Source organism: Lepidochelys olivacea, assembly GCF_965140295.1.
Source record: "Lepidochelys olivacea isolate rLepOli2 genome assembly, chromosome: 1".
Classification (NCBI taxonomy): domain Eukaryota; kingdom Metazoa; phylum Chordata; order Testudines; family Cheloniidae; genus Lepidochelys; species Lepidochelys olivacea.
Window position 1 is genome coordinate 48,133,972 of NC_140411.1, and position 17,757 is coordinate 48,151,728.

General features: G+C 45.6%; 1 protein-coding gene across 2 annotated transcripts in view; it reads left to right on the forward strand.

The window, feature by feature from the left end:
• MTUS2 (microtubule associated scaffold protein 2) overlaps positions 1 to 17,277 on the forward strand; it is a 304,252-nt gene extending 286,975 nt beyond the window's left edge. For both annotated transcript variants that reach the window (XM_084629404.1, XM_084629405.1), the window contains exons 12-14: positions 1,497 to 1,616; positions 3,150 to 3,247; positions 10,217 to 17,277. In XM_084629404.1, the coding sequence (XP_084485530.1) occupies positions 1,497 to 1,616; positions 3,150 to 3,247; positions 10,217 to 10,433 (435 nt within the window). In that variant the 3' untranslated portion in view covers positions 10,434 to 17,277. The remainder of the gene's footprint in view (positions 1 to 1,496; positions 1,617 to 3,149; positions 3,248 to 10,216) is intronic.
• Positions 17,278 to 17,757: the final 480 nt, after the last annotated feature.

Consider the following 17,757-nt stretch of genomic DNA (forward strand, 5'->3'; position numbering starts at 1 on the left):
ATATACATTTTAAAAACAGCAGGACCTGCTTGTAAATATGGCCCACATTTGTATTGGTAGATTATTAGCAAAGGAAATCTCAGCTCAAATGGGCCCAAACCAAAGCTCTGGATCCTGAGCTTTGTAGGGGGGGTTGGAATCTACATGTGGCTCTGGATACAAAGCTCTCCCACTCTCTCTTATTACTGGGTCATTATCCATCCATTTCTGGTTTTGCTTCATTTTATCTATTTCTCACTTGCTTCTGTAGTTCTGTTTCTTGGGCTTTTTCTCTGGCTCCCTCCATTACTTTTTAGTACCCCCAATCATCTCTCTCTTCTCCCCTCTGTGGTGTTTCTCCTACCTCTTCACATCTTTTCATATTAATGTGCCTCTCCCCCTCACCCTGCTGGGATTCTTTGCTATCCGTCCTCATTTTTCCCGTAATGGACTGTCTGGCCCAGGGGATATCACAGGAGAGGTTTATTCCATCAACATCCTGTTCAAAATACGACAAAGCAGTAGAATCCCTAAGGCTGGTGGTCGAAATGAAGCCCATTATTAGCAGACTCTGTAGGAAATTGGACCTAATGAAGACCATTTTCTAACGTTGGGACCCACATACCTTTTGAGAATGCAGAACTCCCTGCTTTCTAGTGCCTTTCTAGAACTTTCCATGGGCTAGATTGAGGTCAGCGCCTGCTTTTTTCCATCCGAGCAGCCAAACGACTGGGGTATGCCGGTGAACTTGCCCTCTCAGAGCAAAATGTGTGTAAAGGATCAGATTCTGTTCTGAGGTACACTGCTGTAAATCCGGAGTATTGACACCAGCGACAGTGGAGCGAGTTGTAGCTTTGTAAAGCCGAAGTAACTGAAGTCATTGGTATTACTCTGGATTCCATTCAGTGTAACTGAGAAAAAAGTGTGGGCCAATACTGCTTTGGTAAATTGAACCCTAGCCCTCGAACTTCAGAAATACTAAGCTGGAAAGGGGAGTATCTTTGTGTCCCGATTCACTGTCTTTCTCCCCTCTGGGACTTTAATCTTTATGAATAGTTCACCTGTTTTGCCACATACACCACAGACAGCGTGATCCGTTACTGTTCTAACCTGCAAACACCCAGCCCCCATCTCCGAATTTTGTTGCTATTTCACACTTGTGCTCTTCTCCGGAAAGAGTAAAGCTCCGCACAGACATAAACAATTCTGTATATTAGGAGACCTAGCAGTGGGTTGGGTCATGGGTACTGAGTAACATTCAGACTTCTTTCACCTACTGCAAGAACCTCACCCACCGTGTCTCTCTTATGAAGTTAGGTATATAGCTAAAATGATTGAATGGTGATAGTGGGTAACATTTTCAAAACACCCCCAGTGATTTTGGAGCCTGCATCCCCTTGGCTTTCATGGGAGTTAGGCTCTAAATCAGTTGGGTGTTTGGGAAAATTTTACCAAGTGGCTGAATACATGATTACAGTTGGAAAACTTAGAATTCACTGTCATCCTTCTTTTCCTAGGTTGCACTAGCTCCATATCAGCACCTAGAAGAAGACATGAATAGCCTGAAGCAGGTTTTGGAAATGAAAAATCAGCTCATTCATCAACAGGAAAAGAGGATCATGGAACTGGAAAAGCTGGTCAGTTATCATTTTCCCCTCCCAGAACAGGGAGATAGGAAGCTAGGAGCTAAACTGGAGTGGGAGGAGGCTGGGACTGGAAAAACACAATGAAGGGATCACAGAGGGCTAAATACTGTTTTCTGCCCCCTGCACTTTCCTGTGAAGTGTCCCAGTTTTTCATTCTGAAAGGGAGAGTGGGAAGGGGGTGCTTCTTTTTATCTACTTCCCCACCAGCCTCCTTCATCCCCCATAACATCCCCCAAAACCTCTCCATGATTCCCCGTGCTGGTCTCTCTGGTTTTCACTTTGAAATCTGCTCCGCTTGCAGGGGGAGGTTAGCTAGGGGAGGAGACAGTGGAGGAGGGGGGCCGCTGTGATTCCTGCATCCCTATAGCTAAGTATGGAGCACCAGCTGTCCCTGTTCCCTACCTCCAAAGTCAGGAGTAGGGGCAGCCAACAAGGCGGGAGCAACATGGGTGGAAGAAGGAGAGGACACTTGTGCCGTGTGGCTCCTTAATTCAGTAATTGGTGAGAAGTCTTGCTCAGCAGTGTAAATTAGCGAGGGTGCAACCAGAAATCCCAGGTTAGGGTCATGCTGCGAGTGCTTTGAATTATAGCTCCCCACCATAAAGATAACACTGCCTCCTAGCCACTCTATTCTCTCTCTATTTGTGTTTTGGTCTCGCCAGGTATGAACTTTTCAGTTAACCAGGAGTTATGTTTTCATTGTAAAGTGAAGCCATTTTGTGAGACTTGACCTGTGTGAACTACAGCAGGCTTCTAACACAGTGACAGGATGAGCCATTGCCACAGTGGGGCAGCCGGGCTGGCTGCTTTAGCACAGCACTTAGCAAGCTTTGTTTCTATTTATGGGGAAGTTTGGGAACCCAGTTGATTGAACAGATAGAGGGTGAAATAGACCTTCGCAGCTCAGACTTCTTAACAACATTCTCTAACCTGCTGCTTCCTTAAGCTAAAGCTGAATGTGGAAACAGCTGATACAGTGGCATGCCCTGGCCTAGGTGGTCTCCAGTCATTCTGTTTGTGCTGTTTCTCAGCCATGCCAGACAGTAGGGTTCTGCTTCCACGAGGGATATGATTTATATAACCCTGTTACAGGAGGTCTCAATGTGGGGTGTGTGACCCCAGCAGATGTCAGGGGACCATGACTCCCCTGCCCTTTGGAAGGGGGAACTCAGACACATGTTCGGGAGGTTCTGCGGGCGGAGCAGAGGGGTCCAGTACGGATAACAGGGGTACTGGGGGGGAAAGGTTGACTCTCTTGACTCAGAACATTGTACCTAATTCACCGCTGCCTCACTCCTGTGCCATACCAGTGTCACCCCACTGATTTCATGGGAGTGACGTGCTGGTGAACCATTCACAACCTAAAATCGCATCTGCAGCCAGGATAATCTACCTTCCCCTGACAAGGATTGTTAGCTCTTACTGTAAGGAAAAGAGAGCTTCTTCCTAGGGATTAAACCCCAAATTCCCCCGCATCAAGTGCTGCGTCTGCTGCAAACTCAGCAAGCCCTTCTCGTGTTGCAGGCTGAAAAAAACACAATACTGGAAGAAAAATTGCAGGTCCTGCAACAGCAGAACGAAGACATGAGAGTCCGGATTGATCGGAATACCCTTGTGACCAGGTTCGTGCAGAGACTTGGGAACCACCCTGAGTTTTACAGGAACCAGTAACACTACAACTACCCGGGGCTAACAGCTCCTTCGGGAGCAGTCGCACTAAGCATCCCCCCCCGGAAACTCCCTTCTGCTTATTTTTGCATAAAGGAGGTTGGCTACATAACCGTGTTACATTAAGCTCCCGGCCTCACCACTGAGAACAAAAGTCCCAGTTGCCTCTGAGTCCGGAGTCAATGCCGCACTATTAGTCAGCAGCTACCGGGTGCGGGAGAGCTAGCAGTTTGCACTGTAATATACTAACTGTGGGCTGGTAGCATCACTGTACCTAAGGCTGCTTTAGCATTTTCTATTCTATTCTATACTGCAGTAGAAACTTTTGTGCTAGGCGCCGTATAAACAGAGAAGAAAAAGACAATCTCTGCCCCAAAGAGCTTACAATCTAAGTGCAAGACACCAGACGGATACAGTGAGACGGGGGAGTACCAGGAAACAGTGAGACAATATTGATATTGTGGGCCAAGCACAGCAACAACCTAACCACTGTCAAATTTTTTGTAGGCATTGTGGCCCAACAAATGGTATCACATCTCGACCATTTCCAGGCTCACCAGGTTAACACTCAATGTCAGTTAGATACAGTTATTTTCTACACATATTTGCAGAAAGGATGCTGCTAAGTTAAAAGAGTGTTTTTCCTTAGTGGCTGGGTTTCCTTATAGGTCTTAACTTCAGGAGTTCCCTAATATATATATGAACCAAAGCTTTCTGAACATAGACATTTAAAAGCAAATATGCCCCATCAGCATTCATCGAGGACTGTGGTTTTCAATCTGTGGTCGCAGACTCCTGCAGGTCTGCAGATTGTCTAAGATTTCCAAAGGGGTCCGCACCTCCATTTGAAATTTTTTAGGGATCCACAAATGAAAAAAGGTTGAAAACTATGGCTCTAGGAGATAGGTCACCACAGTCACTTGTAGGTGTTGTGTTTTGTTTCTTTTATATACATTTCTCAATGTGGGGAATGTTGCTTTAAAAATAAACTATTCAGAGAGGATCCTGAACTTAAGATCTACCTGGAAAGTCAACTTTAAAGCAAATCATTTTTCAGCCTTGTTAGATCATAGTATATCAGGGTTTGAAGGGACCTCAGGAGGTCTCCAACTAAATCATCCCAGCCAGGGCTTTGTCAGTCCTGACCTTAAAAACCTCTAAGGAAGGATATGGGTATAGGGAGGGGTTAACATAAGATTTTTCACACAGAGGCAATCTAATGACATCCAGTAATTTGTCTCCAACAGTGGTTAATGCCTGATGCTTCAGAGGAAAATATAAAACTCTCACAATTCACCCCGTTATGTATGGAGTGAAATCTTGTCTTGCCCTCAGTTGGTGGTCAGGTTGAACAACAGACAGGAGGATAACCCATATCATTTTATCTTAGCTAGGGTAACAGCAGGGGCTATTCTCATTCACAGAAATGTGTAATCCTTTAAAATAATCTATGACTCTGCTTGCCTCCTTTAACAAGGGCTCTGTCCAGTCCACAGCATAAACCTCTAAGAGTCTCGTAGCTCAGCCCTGCACTAGGCCAGCTCCAGAAAGCCATCTGCCACTCAGGTGGGTAACACAAGCCAAACCCTAAGCTCAGCAGTGTACAGGCATGGAGCAACTCGGGCAGGTTGGTGGGCTCATATACTGGGCAATCTAAGATCATGTAGTGAGCAGTACCCAAGCCCCCTGTTCCTTTGGCGCCTTCTGGGCAGATGCAGGGAATAGGAGTGACCCCTGCTGCTTGACCTCACTAGGACGGAGAGAGGCAGCCCCACTCTGAGGTGGGGACATGAAAAGATCTGCATATACAGGCATCAGCATAACTGTAGGGGTGGGCCCAATCAGATGGCCCAATCAGATGGCCCAATCAGATGGCGTGGTGGGGGGCTCCCACAGTGGAAGGCGGGAATCAGCGTACAGTAGATAGTGTTAAAATAGGTGGCTGATGATGGAGACAGTGAGGAGATAATATTTGATTCTAATCCTTTCTACATCCTCCTCCTCCTTCTTGAGAATTCCAGGGGTTTTAGCAATCAGAGGAGAGGGCTGGTCTCCCAAGGAGGAAGAATTGCTTGCAGTTAAATTGTTGGTGATCCACGTTCAGTTCCCAGTTCTGCCATAGATTCCTATGTGGTGTTGGGTAAATCACTTAACCTCTCTATGCCTCTGATCCCCATCTATAGAATCATAGACTATTAGGGTTGGAAGGGACCTCAGAAGGTCATCTAGTCCAACCCCCTACTCAAAGCAGGACCAATCCCCAGCTAAATCATCCCAGCCAGGGCTTTGTCAGTCCTGACCTTAAAAACCTCTAAGGAAGAAGATTCCACCACCTCCCTAGGAACCCATTCCAGTGCCTCACCATTCTCCTAATGACATTTTTTTTCCTAATGTCCAACCTAAACCTCCCCCTTGAGACCATTACTCCTTGTTCTGTCATCTGCTACCACTGAGAACAGTCTAGATCCATCCTCTTTGGAACCCCCTTTCAGGTAGTTGAAAGCAGCTATCAAATCCCCCTCATTCTTCTCTTCTGCAGACTAAACAATCCCAGTTCCCTCAGCCTCTCCTCATAAGTCATGTGCTCCAGCCCCCTAATAATTTTTGTTGCCCTCCGCTGGACTCTTTCCAATATTTCCACATCCTTCTTGTAGTGTGGGGCCCAAAACTGGACACAGTACTCCAGATGAGGCCTCACCAGTGCCGAACAGAGGGGAATGATCACGTCCCTCGATCTCCTGGCAATGCTCCTACAATGTCGTTAGTCTTCTTGGCAACAAGGGCACACTGTTGACTCATATCCAGCTTCTCATCCACTGTAGCCCCTAAATCCTTTGCTATAGAATGGGAATAGTAATCCTTCCTTCCCCCCACTCTGTGTCTGTCCTGGCTCTGTAAACTGTGAGCTCTTCAGGGGAGTGTGTCTTACCTCTGCTGATACAGTGACTAGTACAGTGGACTCCTGATCTCAACTGGGGGGGTCTCTAGATGATACAAGAATAATAATTTGTTTCTTTTCCATAGCACCCATGACAAATCCTACTTGAAAGATGGAAAAGAGCTAGTTGGGGCATGTATCATAGGCAGCATGTGTATTGTTAATGTGCAATCACTTTGCATCTGTTCATACGCCATCAACACTGATAAATTTCAAATCAGCACTGATAAATTTTGCAGATGACACAAAAATTGGGGAAGTGGTAAATAATGAAGAGGACAGGTCACTGATTCAGAACAATCCGGATCACTCAGTAAGCTGGGTGCAAGCACACAGTGTGCATTTTAATACGACTAACTCCAAATGTATTCAGCTAGGAACAAAGAATGTAGGCCATCCTTACACAATGGGGGACTTTGTCTTGGAAAGCACAGACTCTGAAAAGGATTTCTGGGTTGTGGTGGATAATCAGCTGAATGTGAGCTCCCAGTGTGATGCTGTGGCCAAAAGAGCTAAGGCAATCCTGGGATCCATAAACAAGGGAATCACAAGTAGGAGTAGAGAGGTTATTTTACTTCTGTATTTGGCAGTGGTGCGACAGCTGCTGGAATTCTCTGTCAGTTCAGGAAGGATGGTGATAAATTGGAGAAGGTTCAGAGAAGATCCATGAGAATGATTAAAGGATTAGAAACCAATCCTTAGAAAATGATTAGAAACCAATCCAGTGGGGGAGGTTTAGGTTGGATATTAGGAAAAACTTTTTCACTAGGAGGGTGGTGAAACACTGGAATGCGTTACCTAGGGAGGTGGTAGAATCTCCTTCCTTAGAAGTTTTTAAGGTCAGGCTTGACAAAGCCCTGGCTGGGATGATTTAATTGGGGATTGGTCCTGCTTTGAGCAGGGGGTTGGACTAGATGACCTCCTGAGGTCCCTTCCAACCCTGATATTCTATGATTCTATAGTGACAGACTCAAGGAGCTCATCAGTCAATTTAGCCTAACAAAGGGAAGGTTAAGAGGTGACTTGATTACAGTCCATAAATACCTACATGGAGAACAAATATTTAATAATGAGCTCTTCAGACTGGAATTAAGGTGTAAATTGTTAACAGGGAGAGTAATTAACCATTGGAACAATTTATCAATGGTCCTGGTGGATTCTTTATCATTGGCAATTTTTTAAGTCAAGATTGGATATTTTTCTAAAAGATTTGCTCTGGGAATTATTTTGGGGAGGTTCTATGGCCTGTGCCATGCAGGAGGTCAGACTTGATGATCACAGTGGACCCTTCCGGCCTTGGAATCCATGATTCTGTGAATAAAATGACACAGGCAAGGCTGGCATAACGTGACCAAGCACGTGGCAGGGTTGCTGGAGTACGTGGCAAAACACAGGCAGCAGGAGCACTGTATTCTACCTAGGAGGGAAAAGCCACCTCAATCTCCAATGCAATGTGACGCTTGTTTCTCCTTGTGTCTGGTTACATGACATCATATGACACAGCAGAAACGGCGCTATCCTGACACAGCATGTGGGAGATGAAACAAGCAGTGTAACAAGCCAGGGCTCTTTTCCCTATCTGCATGCTAAAGCAGGTTGTCTTCTGAGGACATGTCTGTATTGCACAACCTATTCACAGATGCTTGGCTATGAAGGCACTATTCTACTCAAATGTCTCTCTAAATTACCTGTAGATTGTGCATATAACTCACAGCCCTCCTCCCCGCCGCCAGCTCCGGTGTTTATTAGTGTCATAGAAGAGAGTATATTGGCTGACAGTCTACCAAGTTCACTGTAATACTGGATATCACCCTGTGTAGCTGGCAAGCAGTATTACATGTAAAAGAGGCTAATATGTTCTGAGGGCCTGATTCTCCAGCTGCTGCATGCGTATTTCTGCTTCTGAGGGCAGCCCCATTGCCTTCACTGGCTTTGAGAATCATTCACGGGAGTAAGATCTGTAGGGTTACTCCCTAAATGTGCTCAATGAGCATCCTGCTAAACTGTTCTCAGAAACCAGGCAGGCACATATTGGTTGGTTGTTGGCCTATCTGGGCTTGCATAAAAGCTTTACGGCCCACATTGCTGTGCGGTGGCAGGGGAAGAGGAAAGTAATACAGTCTTTTAAGAAAAATCAAAACCCCTCCCCCAAGCTGACCCTGAAAAAGGAGCCGTGTCAGAGACTCCATGAGGTCCCCTAAGAACTTCGCTGTTGCTGTGGATTTACAGGGCAGGTGCTCAGATACTGCAGTGATGGGCAGCAGTATAAAACAAATTCATGGGTAGATTGGTAGTCTCCTTAGACACACTCTCCTCTCGCAGCTCAGAGCATACATGGAAAAGTTAAAAAAGAATTGGGTAGAAATCTCTCCAAAAATGTTCAGTTTGATATTTAATAAATGTTGTAAACATGAAGCCAAATTAATTTCTGAATAGAGCATGGGCAGCAAGTGAACCACCTATTTGGGGAGGCTAGCCCCTGGTCCCGCCCTGCCCCCGCTGGAGCCCCGAGATCCCCACCGTGGCCCTGGCTGCCCCCCTCAGCCCCGGACTGCCCGAGCACCCCGAGCCCCAGAGTGCCAGTTGGCGCAGCCTCAATGCCCTCAGTACCGGGCAGCGAGGCCCCAGCACCCCCATTGCCAGGTGGCGTGCCCCAGTGCCCCCATCCCAGCTCCGGAGATCCCGGCGGGTGGCCCGAGCACCCCCAGCGGGCAGCCCCAGCCCCCCCAGCCCCAGCACCCCCAGCCCCAGAGCACCTGGCGGCCAGCCCCAGCACCCCCGGTTCCAGAGAGCCCGGCGGGCGGCCCGAGCACCCCCAGCCCCAGAGTGCCTGGCAAGCGGCCCAAGCACCCCTAGCCCTGGAGTGCCAGGTGGTCATCCCCAGCATCGGGCGGCCTGAGCACCGGCCCCAGCCGCCCCGAGCCCCTGGCAGCAGGCCAGCCCTGCCTAGCCCCAGCCCCAACCCTGGCCCACGGGAGGGGAGAGCGGGAAGTAGGAGGGGCCTCAGGGCAGATCATGTGCAGGACCATGCCTGGCTGTTTGGGGAGGCTCAGCCTCCCCTGGCCTGCAATACCTGACATCCATGGCATTGAGCTAAGTGGCCCATTGTGCTCATGATCAGTGTTAGCTTGACCACCCTAGAGATTGAACATGTCCTATTCATTCACAGAAAAGGAACAGCATGTTACACAGTGCCCCACCAACATGCTTTAAGCCTGACCCGAAGGGAGCATCAATTTAGTCTTCATGATCTTTTCATCCTGGCTGCATATGCTGTGACTGCCATCAAGGATACCAGGAAGAGCCAATAGTAATTCGGGGAGTGTTTTGTTTTGCAGTGTGGACACCTGTCCACTAGGAATCAGACTAATTTTACCCGATATTTCATGTGGTCCTCCAAACACCCATTGGATGGCAACAACTTTGAGTCACTCCCAACCTAGACCTAATTCAGACGCCAGTGACAAAGACTTGAAAGGCTCCAATCCCATTACGTGCCCCTGAGCCATCCAGTCCCGTCCCTGTTTCTGTGATTTGTTTAAAATTTATTGTTTTTTGTGTCATCTGGGAAAAATACACAATTCTAAAGTATTCAGAATAACTGATTTGCTTAATAACAAACTCAAGAGGGTTTTTCCTCACGCTCACATGCAGTACACCTGGTGTCGAAAATGAGAGCAAATGGAATACAAAGGGCCGGGAATTTTCTGTCAGGTTGCATTAGGTCACTGTGATCTGACTCAGCATCGTGCAATGGAAACACTGTGCCAGGAACTGCAGGTGTATTACCTGAAATACTCTGCTTGGCTTCATCAGGAGCGAACCATTGCTATGCCAGCATGGCTCTGGTATAAAGCTATCACAGGGGTTGACTTTAACAGCTGTGTGGGGTAGTGGCCTCAGCAGCTGTCATATTTGCTTTAATGACAGTCCAGCACTGTTTAGACTGGTGAAATGTTAACTGGTGCATTATTTCCCTCTGCAGGCAGTTATCTGAGGAAAATGCTAATCTTCAAGACTACGTGGAGAAAGAAACCAAGGAAAAGAAGAGGTTAAGCAGGACTAATGAAGAGCTACTCTGGAAGCTCCAGACAGCGGAGCCCATGAGCCCGGTTAAACTGTCTCCTACGTCTCCTACACCAATTTATCGCTGTTCATCAGGGCCTCCTACTCCCGCAAAAGTCAGCACGGTGCCAAGATGACCGCTCCACGCGGCTGCAGAAGTTAACTGGGCTTTTACACATTTTTCCAATCGGCTGAATGTGATCATCCAAGAAAGTATTACCAACCGTAGATACCCAGGGTTGGTTACTGCAAGCATGCTCTGTAGCTGCATAAGTGTAAGCTAGGCAGTGTACTATTATCAGTGTACTATTATCATAGAAGCTCCCGGTACTGGCACACTGATGTTGTAGAGTAGTATAACCAGTGTAGTCTGATGTGTAAACATTTTGCCATGGTTAGAGCCAAAAGAAAGAAAATCCTACTACTAATGGTTCATCAAAATGAACCTTTGCTGCAGTGTTTCAGGTTAGTTACAAACAGTACATGTTTTGAATATCTATATATGTATGTGTGTTTATATATATGTATGTATTCATCCTAAATAGGTGTATATATTGACACACGCAACATATATGGAGTTGAAGATGTTCTGAATTGCATTTTTTTATATTGTTGGATACACTACTAAGTGCTGATATATTTTCATTATGGTCAGCAGTTTTGTAACTTGTGCCTAAGACTTATAGCTAAATGAAATGCATTTCTGTCAAGTCTCCCAGGAATATTTCTACCCAAAATAGAAGAAAGTTACTTAGAAATAGAAGCGCCTTCCAAACTACCACCAAGTGGTACACTATATACCGTGAACACCAGCGACAATGAGATTCTAAAATAGTACTGCCTTCAAAACCATCACCTTCATACTCAATGCCAGATAAGGCCACGCATTCCAGTCTCCAATTTTCAATTATTATTAGCATCAATGTTGTGAGTGGATGTAGGATAGAGACCGAAACCCAGAGGGCTTTAGCACATTCCATACAGTTTATTTGAAAGAGTAACTCCATTTTACTCTCTCAAATCATAGTTATCTTTTTTTTTTTTAACTGAACACTTTTGGAAGCACTCCGAATCTATAACAAATCCAGTCCCACATTATTTTGTTGCAAACCCTAGAAAGAAGGAAAAAAATATTTGCTGTGAGCTTGACATTTGGCCAAAAGCATTAAACCCCTAGTGGGATGTTCTAAGAATTTAGATCCAGTTTGCCTCAGGGTACAGGGGATCCTGCACATACTAGGCTCTTGTTTGCCCTTGTTAATGGCCAGGAGAACCCCAGGGAAGATCTATGGGGCTTCATGGATCCAGCTGAGGCCAGAATTTTGTCCCTCGACATATAACCCATATATTTTGAGGCCAAACTACCTTAAACCTCTGCTTTCCAGGCAAAATGCAAATACTCTTAGGTTTCCCTGTTATATTAACCCCCTTTGCTGCACCTGTTAACCATGCATGTGTTGCAGCGGTAACTTTCAGTGCAGTGCCTGTCTAGACCAGATGGAATGTCACACCATGCTGAGTGAACACGCTGGTTTCCCAGGGGTACAGCACCTCAAACAGCAGTTAGAATGAGAAGGGGTTAACAGTATTTGATCTGGATCCTGGGTACAGGAAGGGAACTGCACAAAGCCAGGCGAGGTCCTGTTGTCTTTGATGTTCTCTAAATGTGGGTCCCAGCATTTGTATCAGAATTGTTTGGATTAGACTGTGAAAGCATTTGATGTAGGCAGGGTAGGCGTGTGAGTCACCCACACAAAAGCAAAAACAATTTTTTAAATGATATGATGCTTTTATTTTCAGTTTGTCGCAAAGACCCTGCATTTTTTCCTGCCTATTCACAGAGCACGCTGTGTGCTCCAGGACCTGACCAAGTTACAGCCAGGATGTAAATACGTACAGAAAATATTCCAGGGTCATGAAGCAATGTGAAAGCGTTGTTGTCACAAGGTGGGTAAACAGCTAATGACGTGCATGGAAGCAGGCAGGAAGGCATTTACTCCAGCAAACATGCACATTGTTTGCACTTGAAATATGCTTCAGCTTTCCTGTGATGTATTCAGAATGCTCAGGCTGCAGCTTAGGTACAGCCAGCTTCAATTTAAGTGTCTTTGGCCCATCCCAAGGTGTAAAAATTAGGTTAATTTTTTTTTTTTAGAGAAATTTATTTTTGTAGCAGGTTTGCATGATATTATGATACTGAGTATGTTGAACATCTTATTAGACTAGACCAGGCCATATTTGACTAACACCATTGAAATACATGACTAGATTGTATGTGTTCAGCAAGTACACCCTGAAAGTAGGAGAGTTGTTAAAGAATAAAAACCACTATCACTATAATTTTAGTCACTTTCATACTGCACTTGCTCAATGCACAGGTACTCTGCAATACCTACTTCATTGTTATGTTCCAGTCTAGTGCAATGTGTTCTATTACAGTATGAGTTGTTACCGTGATGTTAATCTAAATTATCCCATGTGCTACTCACTAAAACGTTTTACTGTCCTGATCTGAGCTGACTAAGCCAGTCTGTTTTGCTTCGTCATTTCTGTTTACGGTGCTTTACTCATCCTTTTATCAGCTAAATGCACATGCAATGGATGCACATGCAATGGATGCTCCTAGCAATGAATTGGGAGTTGGGGCTTTAGTGGGTAGATTGGGCTGCCAGCGACCCCAACATCATTTGGTGTCGTTTCTATTCTCCCTGTCTTATAATAGTCATTTCCTGATGGTGTTTGACACTGGATGCTGATGCTTCTGTTCATGTGACTGCAGTTGGTTGTCCGGGGTTTCTCTTCCCCATTCCCTGTAGGGGGAAGCCACCTGGGATTTCTCTTCCCGGTTCCCTACAGGAGAGGGGGGAGCTGCCTGGGGCTTCCCCTCTCCCCCCTGCCAGAGCTGGGAAGCCTTGTCAATTTCACAGCTCAGCTATGAAATTGACAAGCCTGCCCAACTCCTGGCAGGGAGCTGGTGGGGAGGGGGGCCCGCTGGGGCTTCTCACCCTGGCTGGTGGCTGGGAGCAGGGTCTGAAGCCCTCCCCCCCACACACTCCAGCTTCTAGCCCAGGCTCTAAGTCAGGGGCGGGGTCCAGCCACCCAGCAGAGTGACACAGCTGAGCTCTAGCTGCCCAGCTTTCTTGTCAATTTCAGGGCTCCTGCCATGAAATTGACAAGACAGCCAACAGTAGATGTAAGGGAGGCAGTGTCTGTCACCCTAATTACACCAACATAAGCCTTACGCCTCTCGTGGGGGTGGAGTTATGATGTTGGTGTAGTAGGGCACTTACAGCAGTGGGAGGAAGGCTGTAGTGTAGACACTGACATAATTAGGTTGACGTAAGCTGCCTTATGTCGACTTAACTGTGTAGTATAGACCAGCCCTCAGTAGCAGTATTACCACTAGTGAGCCTTTCCCTGACAAGTGGTAAGCATATCACCCTCCAGTATAATCCATAAACCAAGCTTTTTTAAATGGCAGTGGAGAGCACTGCCCCTCTGTCATATAATCTTGTTTCCTAACCTAGCACCCATCCCCCCTCCTCTTTCCCTGCCCACACTTCCACTTACAAACGCTAACATCTGCTGGCATGAAGTGGTTGGTCAGGGAGATGTAACTGTCTGGCGCAAGAATGGCATTGAAGTGAATGCAGTAAGAGCCAAACCTGTTTTCCTTGTGCAACAGAATTCCCACTAAAATTTCACTGGGAGTCACAGGTGCACTAGGAAGCTAGTACCCAGGTCTGTAGGTTGAGGGAAAGATTTTGTTTTCAGGACCTGGGTTTGTTTACTGGCTGGACTTCAGGCAGCAACACATTTGTGGCTGACTTGGCTGATCTTTCATCTACCATCGTTAGGGTGTTGGCTGAAATGACAGGAACTGTACTGCGCTCTAGATAGGGTTTTAAAAAGCAGAAGCAGCAGGATTTTGATAACTCATCACTATCTATTCAGAGGAAAAGTCAGTGGGGGCCTATCCTCTATACCAAGCCATAAGAAAAGAGCAAATATGTTAGGGGGGAAATTTGCTCAGAGCCCTGTAAACTCATGTAAGACCCATGGAAGAGCTACTGGGTGAAGAGGGGCCAAGGACAGTCCTGCTGTACAGGAGTTCTTTATGCACACTGAAACTGTGGGTGCCCAGAGATCTGTGAGTCCATGGATTCAGTGACTCTAACAACCCTATTTTAGCCCTTGGGTTTAAATAGCAACCACAATGGGGCACTGCTACAGATCCCCAGGTTGCCTGTGGGCTGGGTTGGTAAGATGCATCGCCTCTAACTCCACAACACAGGCATCCGATGAAGAGAGCTATAGCTCACGAAAGCTTATGCTCAAATAAATTCGTTAGTCTCTAAGGTGCCACAAGTCCTCCTTTTCTTTTTGTGGATACAGACTAACACGGCTGCTACTCTGAATCCAGGAGAGATGAATCTCACCCTGTTACAGTAGCATTTCCTGATGGCATGAGTGCAGGCCTGCGGAAGACACTTGGGGAGGATTACAGTTTTTTGGCTGAATTTATCTATGTTTTGCAGCCAATGTAAATAGCAGGATTTTCAAGCACATAACTATGGTGCATCGTATGTCCTAGACCGTAACAATGTAGGGATTCACTGTCAAAACAAATGTCCTTATATTATACCAAAACAGCAGCAGGCTAGCAAAGCATTGTGATTGTAGCTGGAGTTCTCACCCTGTCAGCACATGCTCTTAATGTTGGTTAGCATGGGGCTGTTCATGCATTGTGCCTCAATACCAGAACAGTAAATGATCCACTTACAAATAAACCCTACCGGCTAGTGAAGGCTGAATAAGGATTGTGGGGAGAGGGACTATCTTTTACAAGGCAAGTGCTACTGAGACTTAATTATGGAGGAACCCTATCAATTCCTCCACTTGGTCTCCTCATTAACCCACACTGTGAGAATACAAAGGCTGCCAAACCACTCTTTGATTTAGCCAGCCCTGTACCCACTAATCATTAGAGTTTCTGCATCTCTCAAAGGGCTACAGAGTGTATACTTTTCCTCCACAGCAAATGTCCACAAAGACAGCTATTTAGCTACTAAAAGTGACTTTATTGTTATATTGGAAGCCATCCAATAGAAAGTGAAATAACAATTTTACAATAAAGGAACCAGAATACATGCCTGAGCTTCATTGGGCTTTGTGGATGCTCAACAATTCTCCTAATCAGGCTAGTTTAACTTAGATGCTTAAGTGTGGGTTTTACTAACTTTAGGCATCCAGGTTTGAACATTTTGGCCTAAGTTTGTAATTCAATGCACATAATTATGGCTGTGCTATAAACCTCTGTAAAACCACATTTTATAATGGAAATGCCTTTAACTGTGGAAGGATACAATAAATCCCTCTTTTCCTCCACCTCCACTGCAAACTCAAACTGTCCAGTAGCTAAAGCAGAATTACCTTCACTTCTATAGGTCACTGGGTCCTGCTTTCATTAATACAACTAAGGCACAGGGCTAGCATCTGAAATGAGGTTCTGCCAAATGTTGCTGGGGGGGAGAGGGTGGTCAGAAGTCAGGTTTTGGTTCAGTCCGTTTCTAGGACATAGCAAGGGGAAGTTGGCAAGAGTAGTCGGATTGCTCCCATTCATGGCACATCACTTGAGCACCAAGTTCGTGACTGGTTTATGAATAGCATTTGACTTTAGTTTTCATTTAGTTTGTAAGTATTGAGCAGGTGAAATGATCAGTGTTGGGCTCAGCAATGGGTAGGGCGGGGGGAGGGTGTGTGTGTAACGTTGGTGGCCCAGGGCCTGTAGGTAGCACACGTTATGTGATTATTCTTCCACTCCCTTTCCCTTACAGAGATGACTCAGCCAGGCAGGTCAATGATACTTGATTATTGCTATTACCTTTTAGATAGCAAAAGAGTGCAGGTGACATATACATAGGGAATAATTACTCCTGGGGACCATTGGATGTCACAGTTGCTCTATAAAAATACAACCGCAAGCTTATTTGGGGGCCTGGCCTTAAGCATATGTATTATCTCTACTGCAGCAGCACCCAAAGGACCCTATCAGACTGAAGGCTCCATTGCAGTTGCTGTACAAACACAAATTAAACCATGGCCTCTGCCCCAAGGATGGTCCCTGGAGAGAGTTTTTAAAGAGCCCATCTGCCCCCAACCACCTTCAAATTCCTCCCACCCAACAAGTGTCTTCCTCAGAAAGAATGAGCATATGAAGCAGGGCCTCCTTGAGACCACAGCCAGCTGGTGGGCAGCCTTACTTAGGGCTTGTCTACACTTCTGGCTAAATCAGCACTGCTGCAAGCGATTTAGCGGGTCAGGTGAAGACAAGCTAAGTCGATGGCAGAGCACTCTCCCATTGATGTCTGTATTCCACCTCCCCAAGAGGCGGAAGCTTAGTCGGTGGGCGAGCATCTGCCATTGACACAGAACTGTGTAGACACTGCTGTCAGTCTACGTAAGTTCCGTCAACTTCAATTACTTAACTGAAGTCGCATAACTTAGGTCGACTGACAGCTTTAGTGTAGACCAGCTATTAGAGGCAAATGATGAAAAAGAGTCAGAGAGCAACAAATTCTTTCTTGTCTCTTTTTTTCTTCACATCTGTCTGTGGGACATGAGCAGTGTTTGAATTCTTGCAACTAAGAAATTTACATAAATCAGATCAGTAGTTAAGTTCCTGCATTTCACTGAAATAATTTGCTTACGTTAAATCAGCAGGTACCTAATGGTTACGTTCATTTTTTGGCGAGAAAAACAAACTAACAAAATCAGGTATTTTATGTCTCTGCACTGATTGCATTTGTGTCCCATGGACACACTGGGGATCCTTCTGTAAAGTTTTTCCCACGCAGTAGGAGTTCTGTAGTCTGATTTAATACGTGGTTAATGAATTACAGGAAAAGTTTGTATTATTTCTGTTATGATGTACAGATGAGTGTAATATATTCCTGATAATAAATTCATGCTCCAGCAAAAATATGGATGGAAGCATGCAAACTGGTGTGTCTTGCTGTGTTTTCTTTATGGCTGTGTATGTGTGGCTGGAGGGAGAGCATGGGGGGAAATAGGTCTGGTTGATTAGGTACATGACTGCATTTCCCATGCTATAAATTAGATTAAAATCTTAATGACTAAATTTCTCCAAAGTCTAAATGCAGTAAATATATTTTCCTTATTCTTGATCCTCTCCTGAAATTAGGAACTGTACATGTGAAAGAGATGGGTGGCACTCACTCAAGAGACATGGATCCTGGGCAACATAATGGAGCAGCTGATATGGGACTCGATTGACAAAGAATTAAAGAAGGGTAATGTAATTAAGGCCAATCAGCATGAGTTTATGGAAAATAGATCCTGTCAAACTAACTTGATATCTGTTTTTGATTAGATTACTAGTTTGGTTGATAAAGGTGAGTGTAGATGGAATATACTTAGACTACTGTAAGACATTTAACA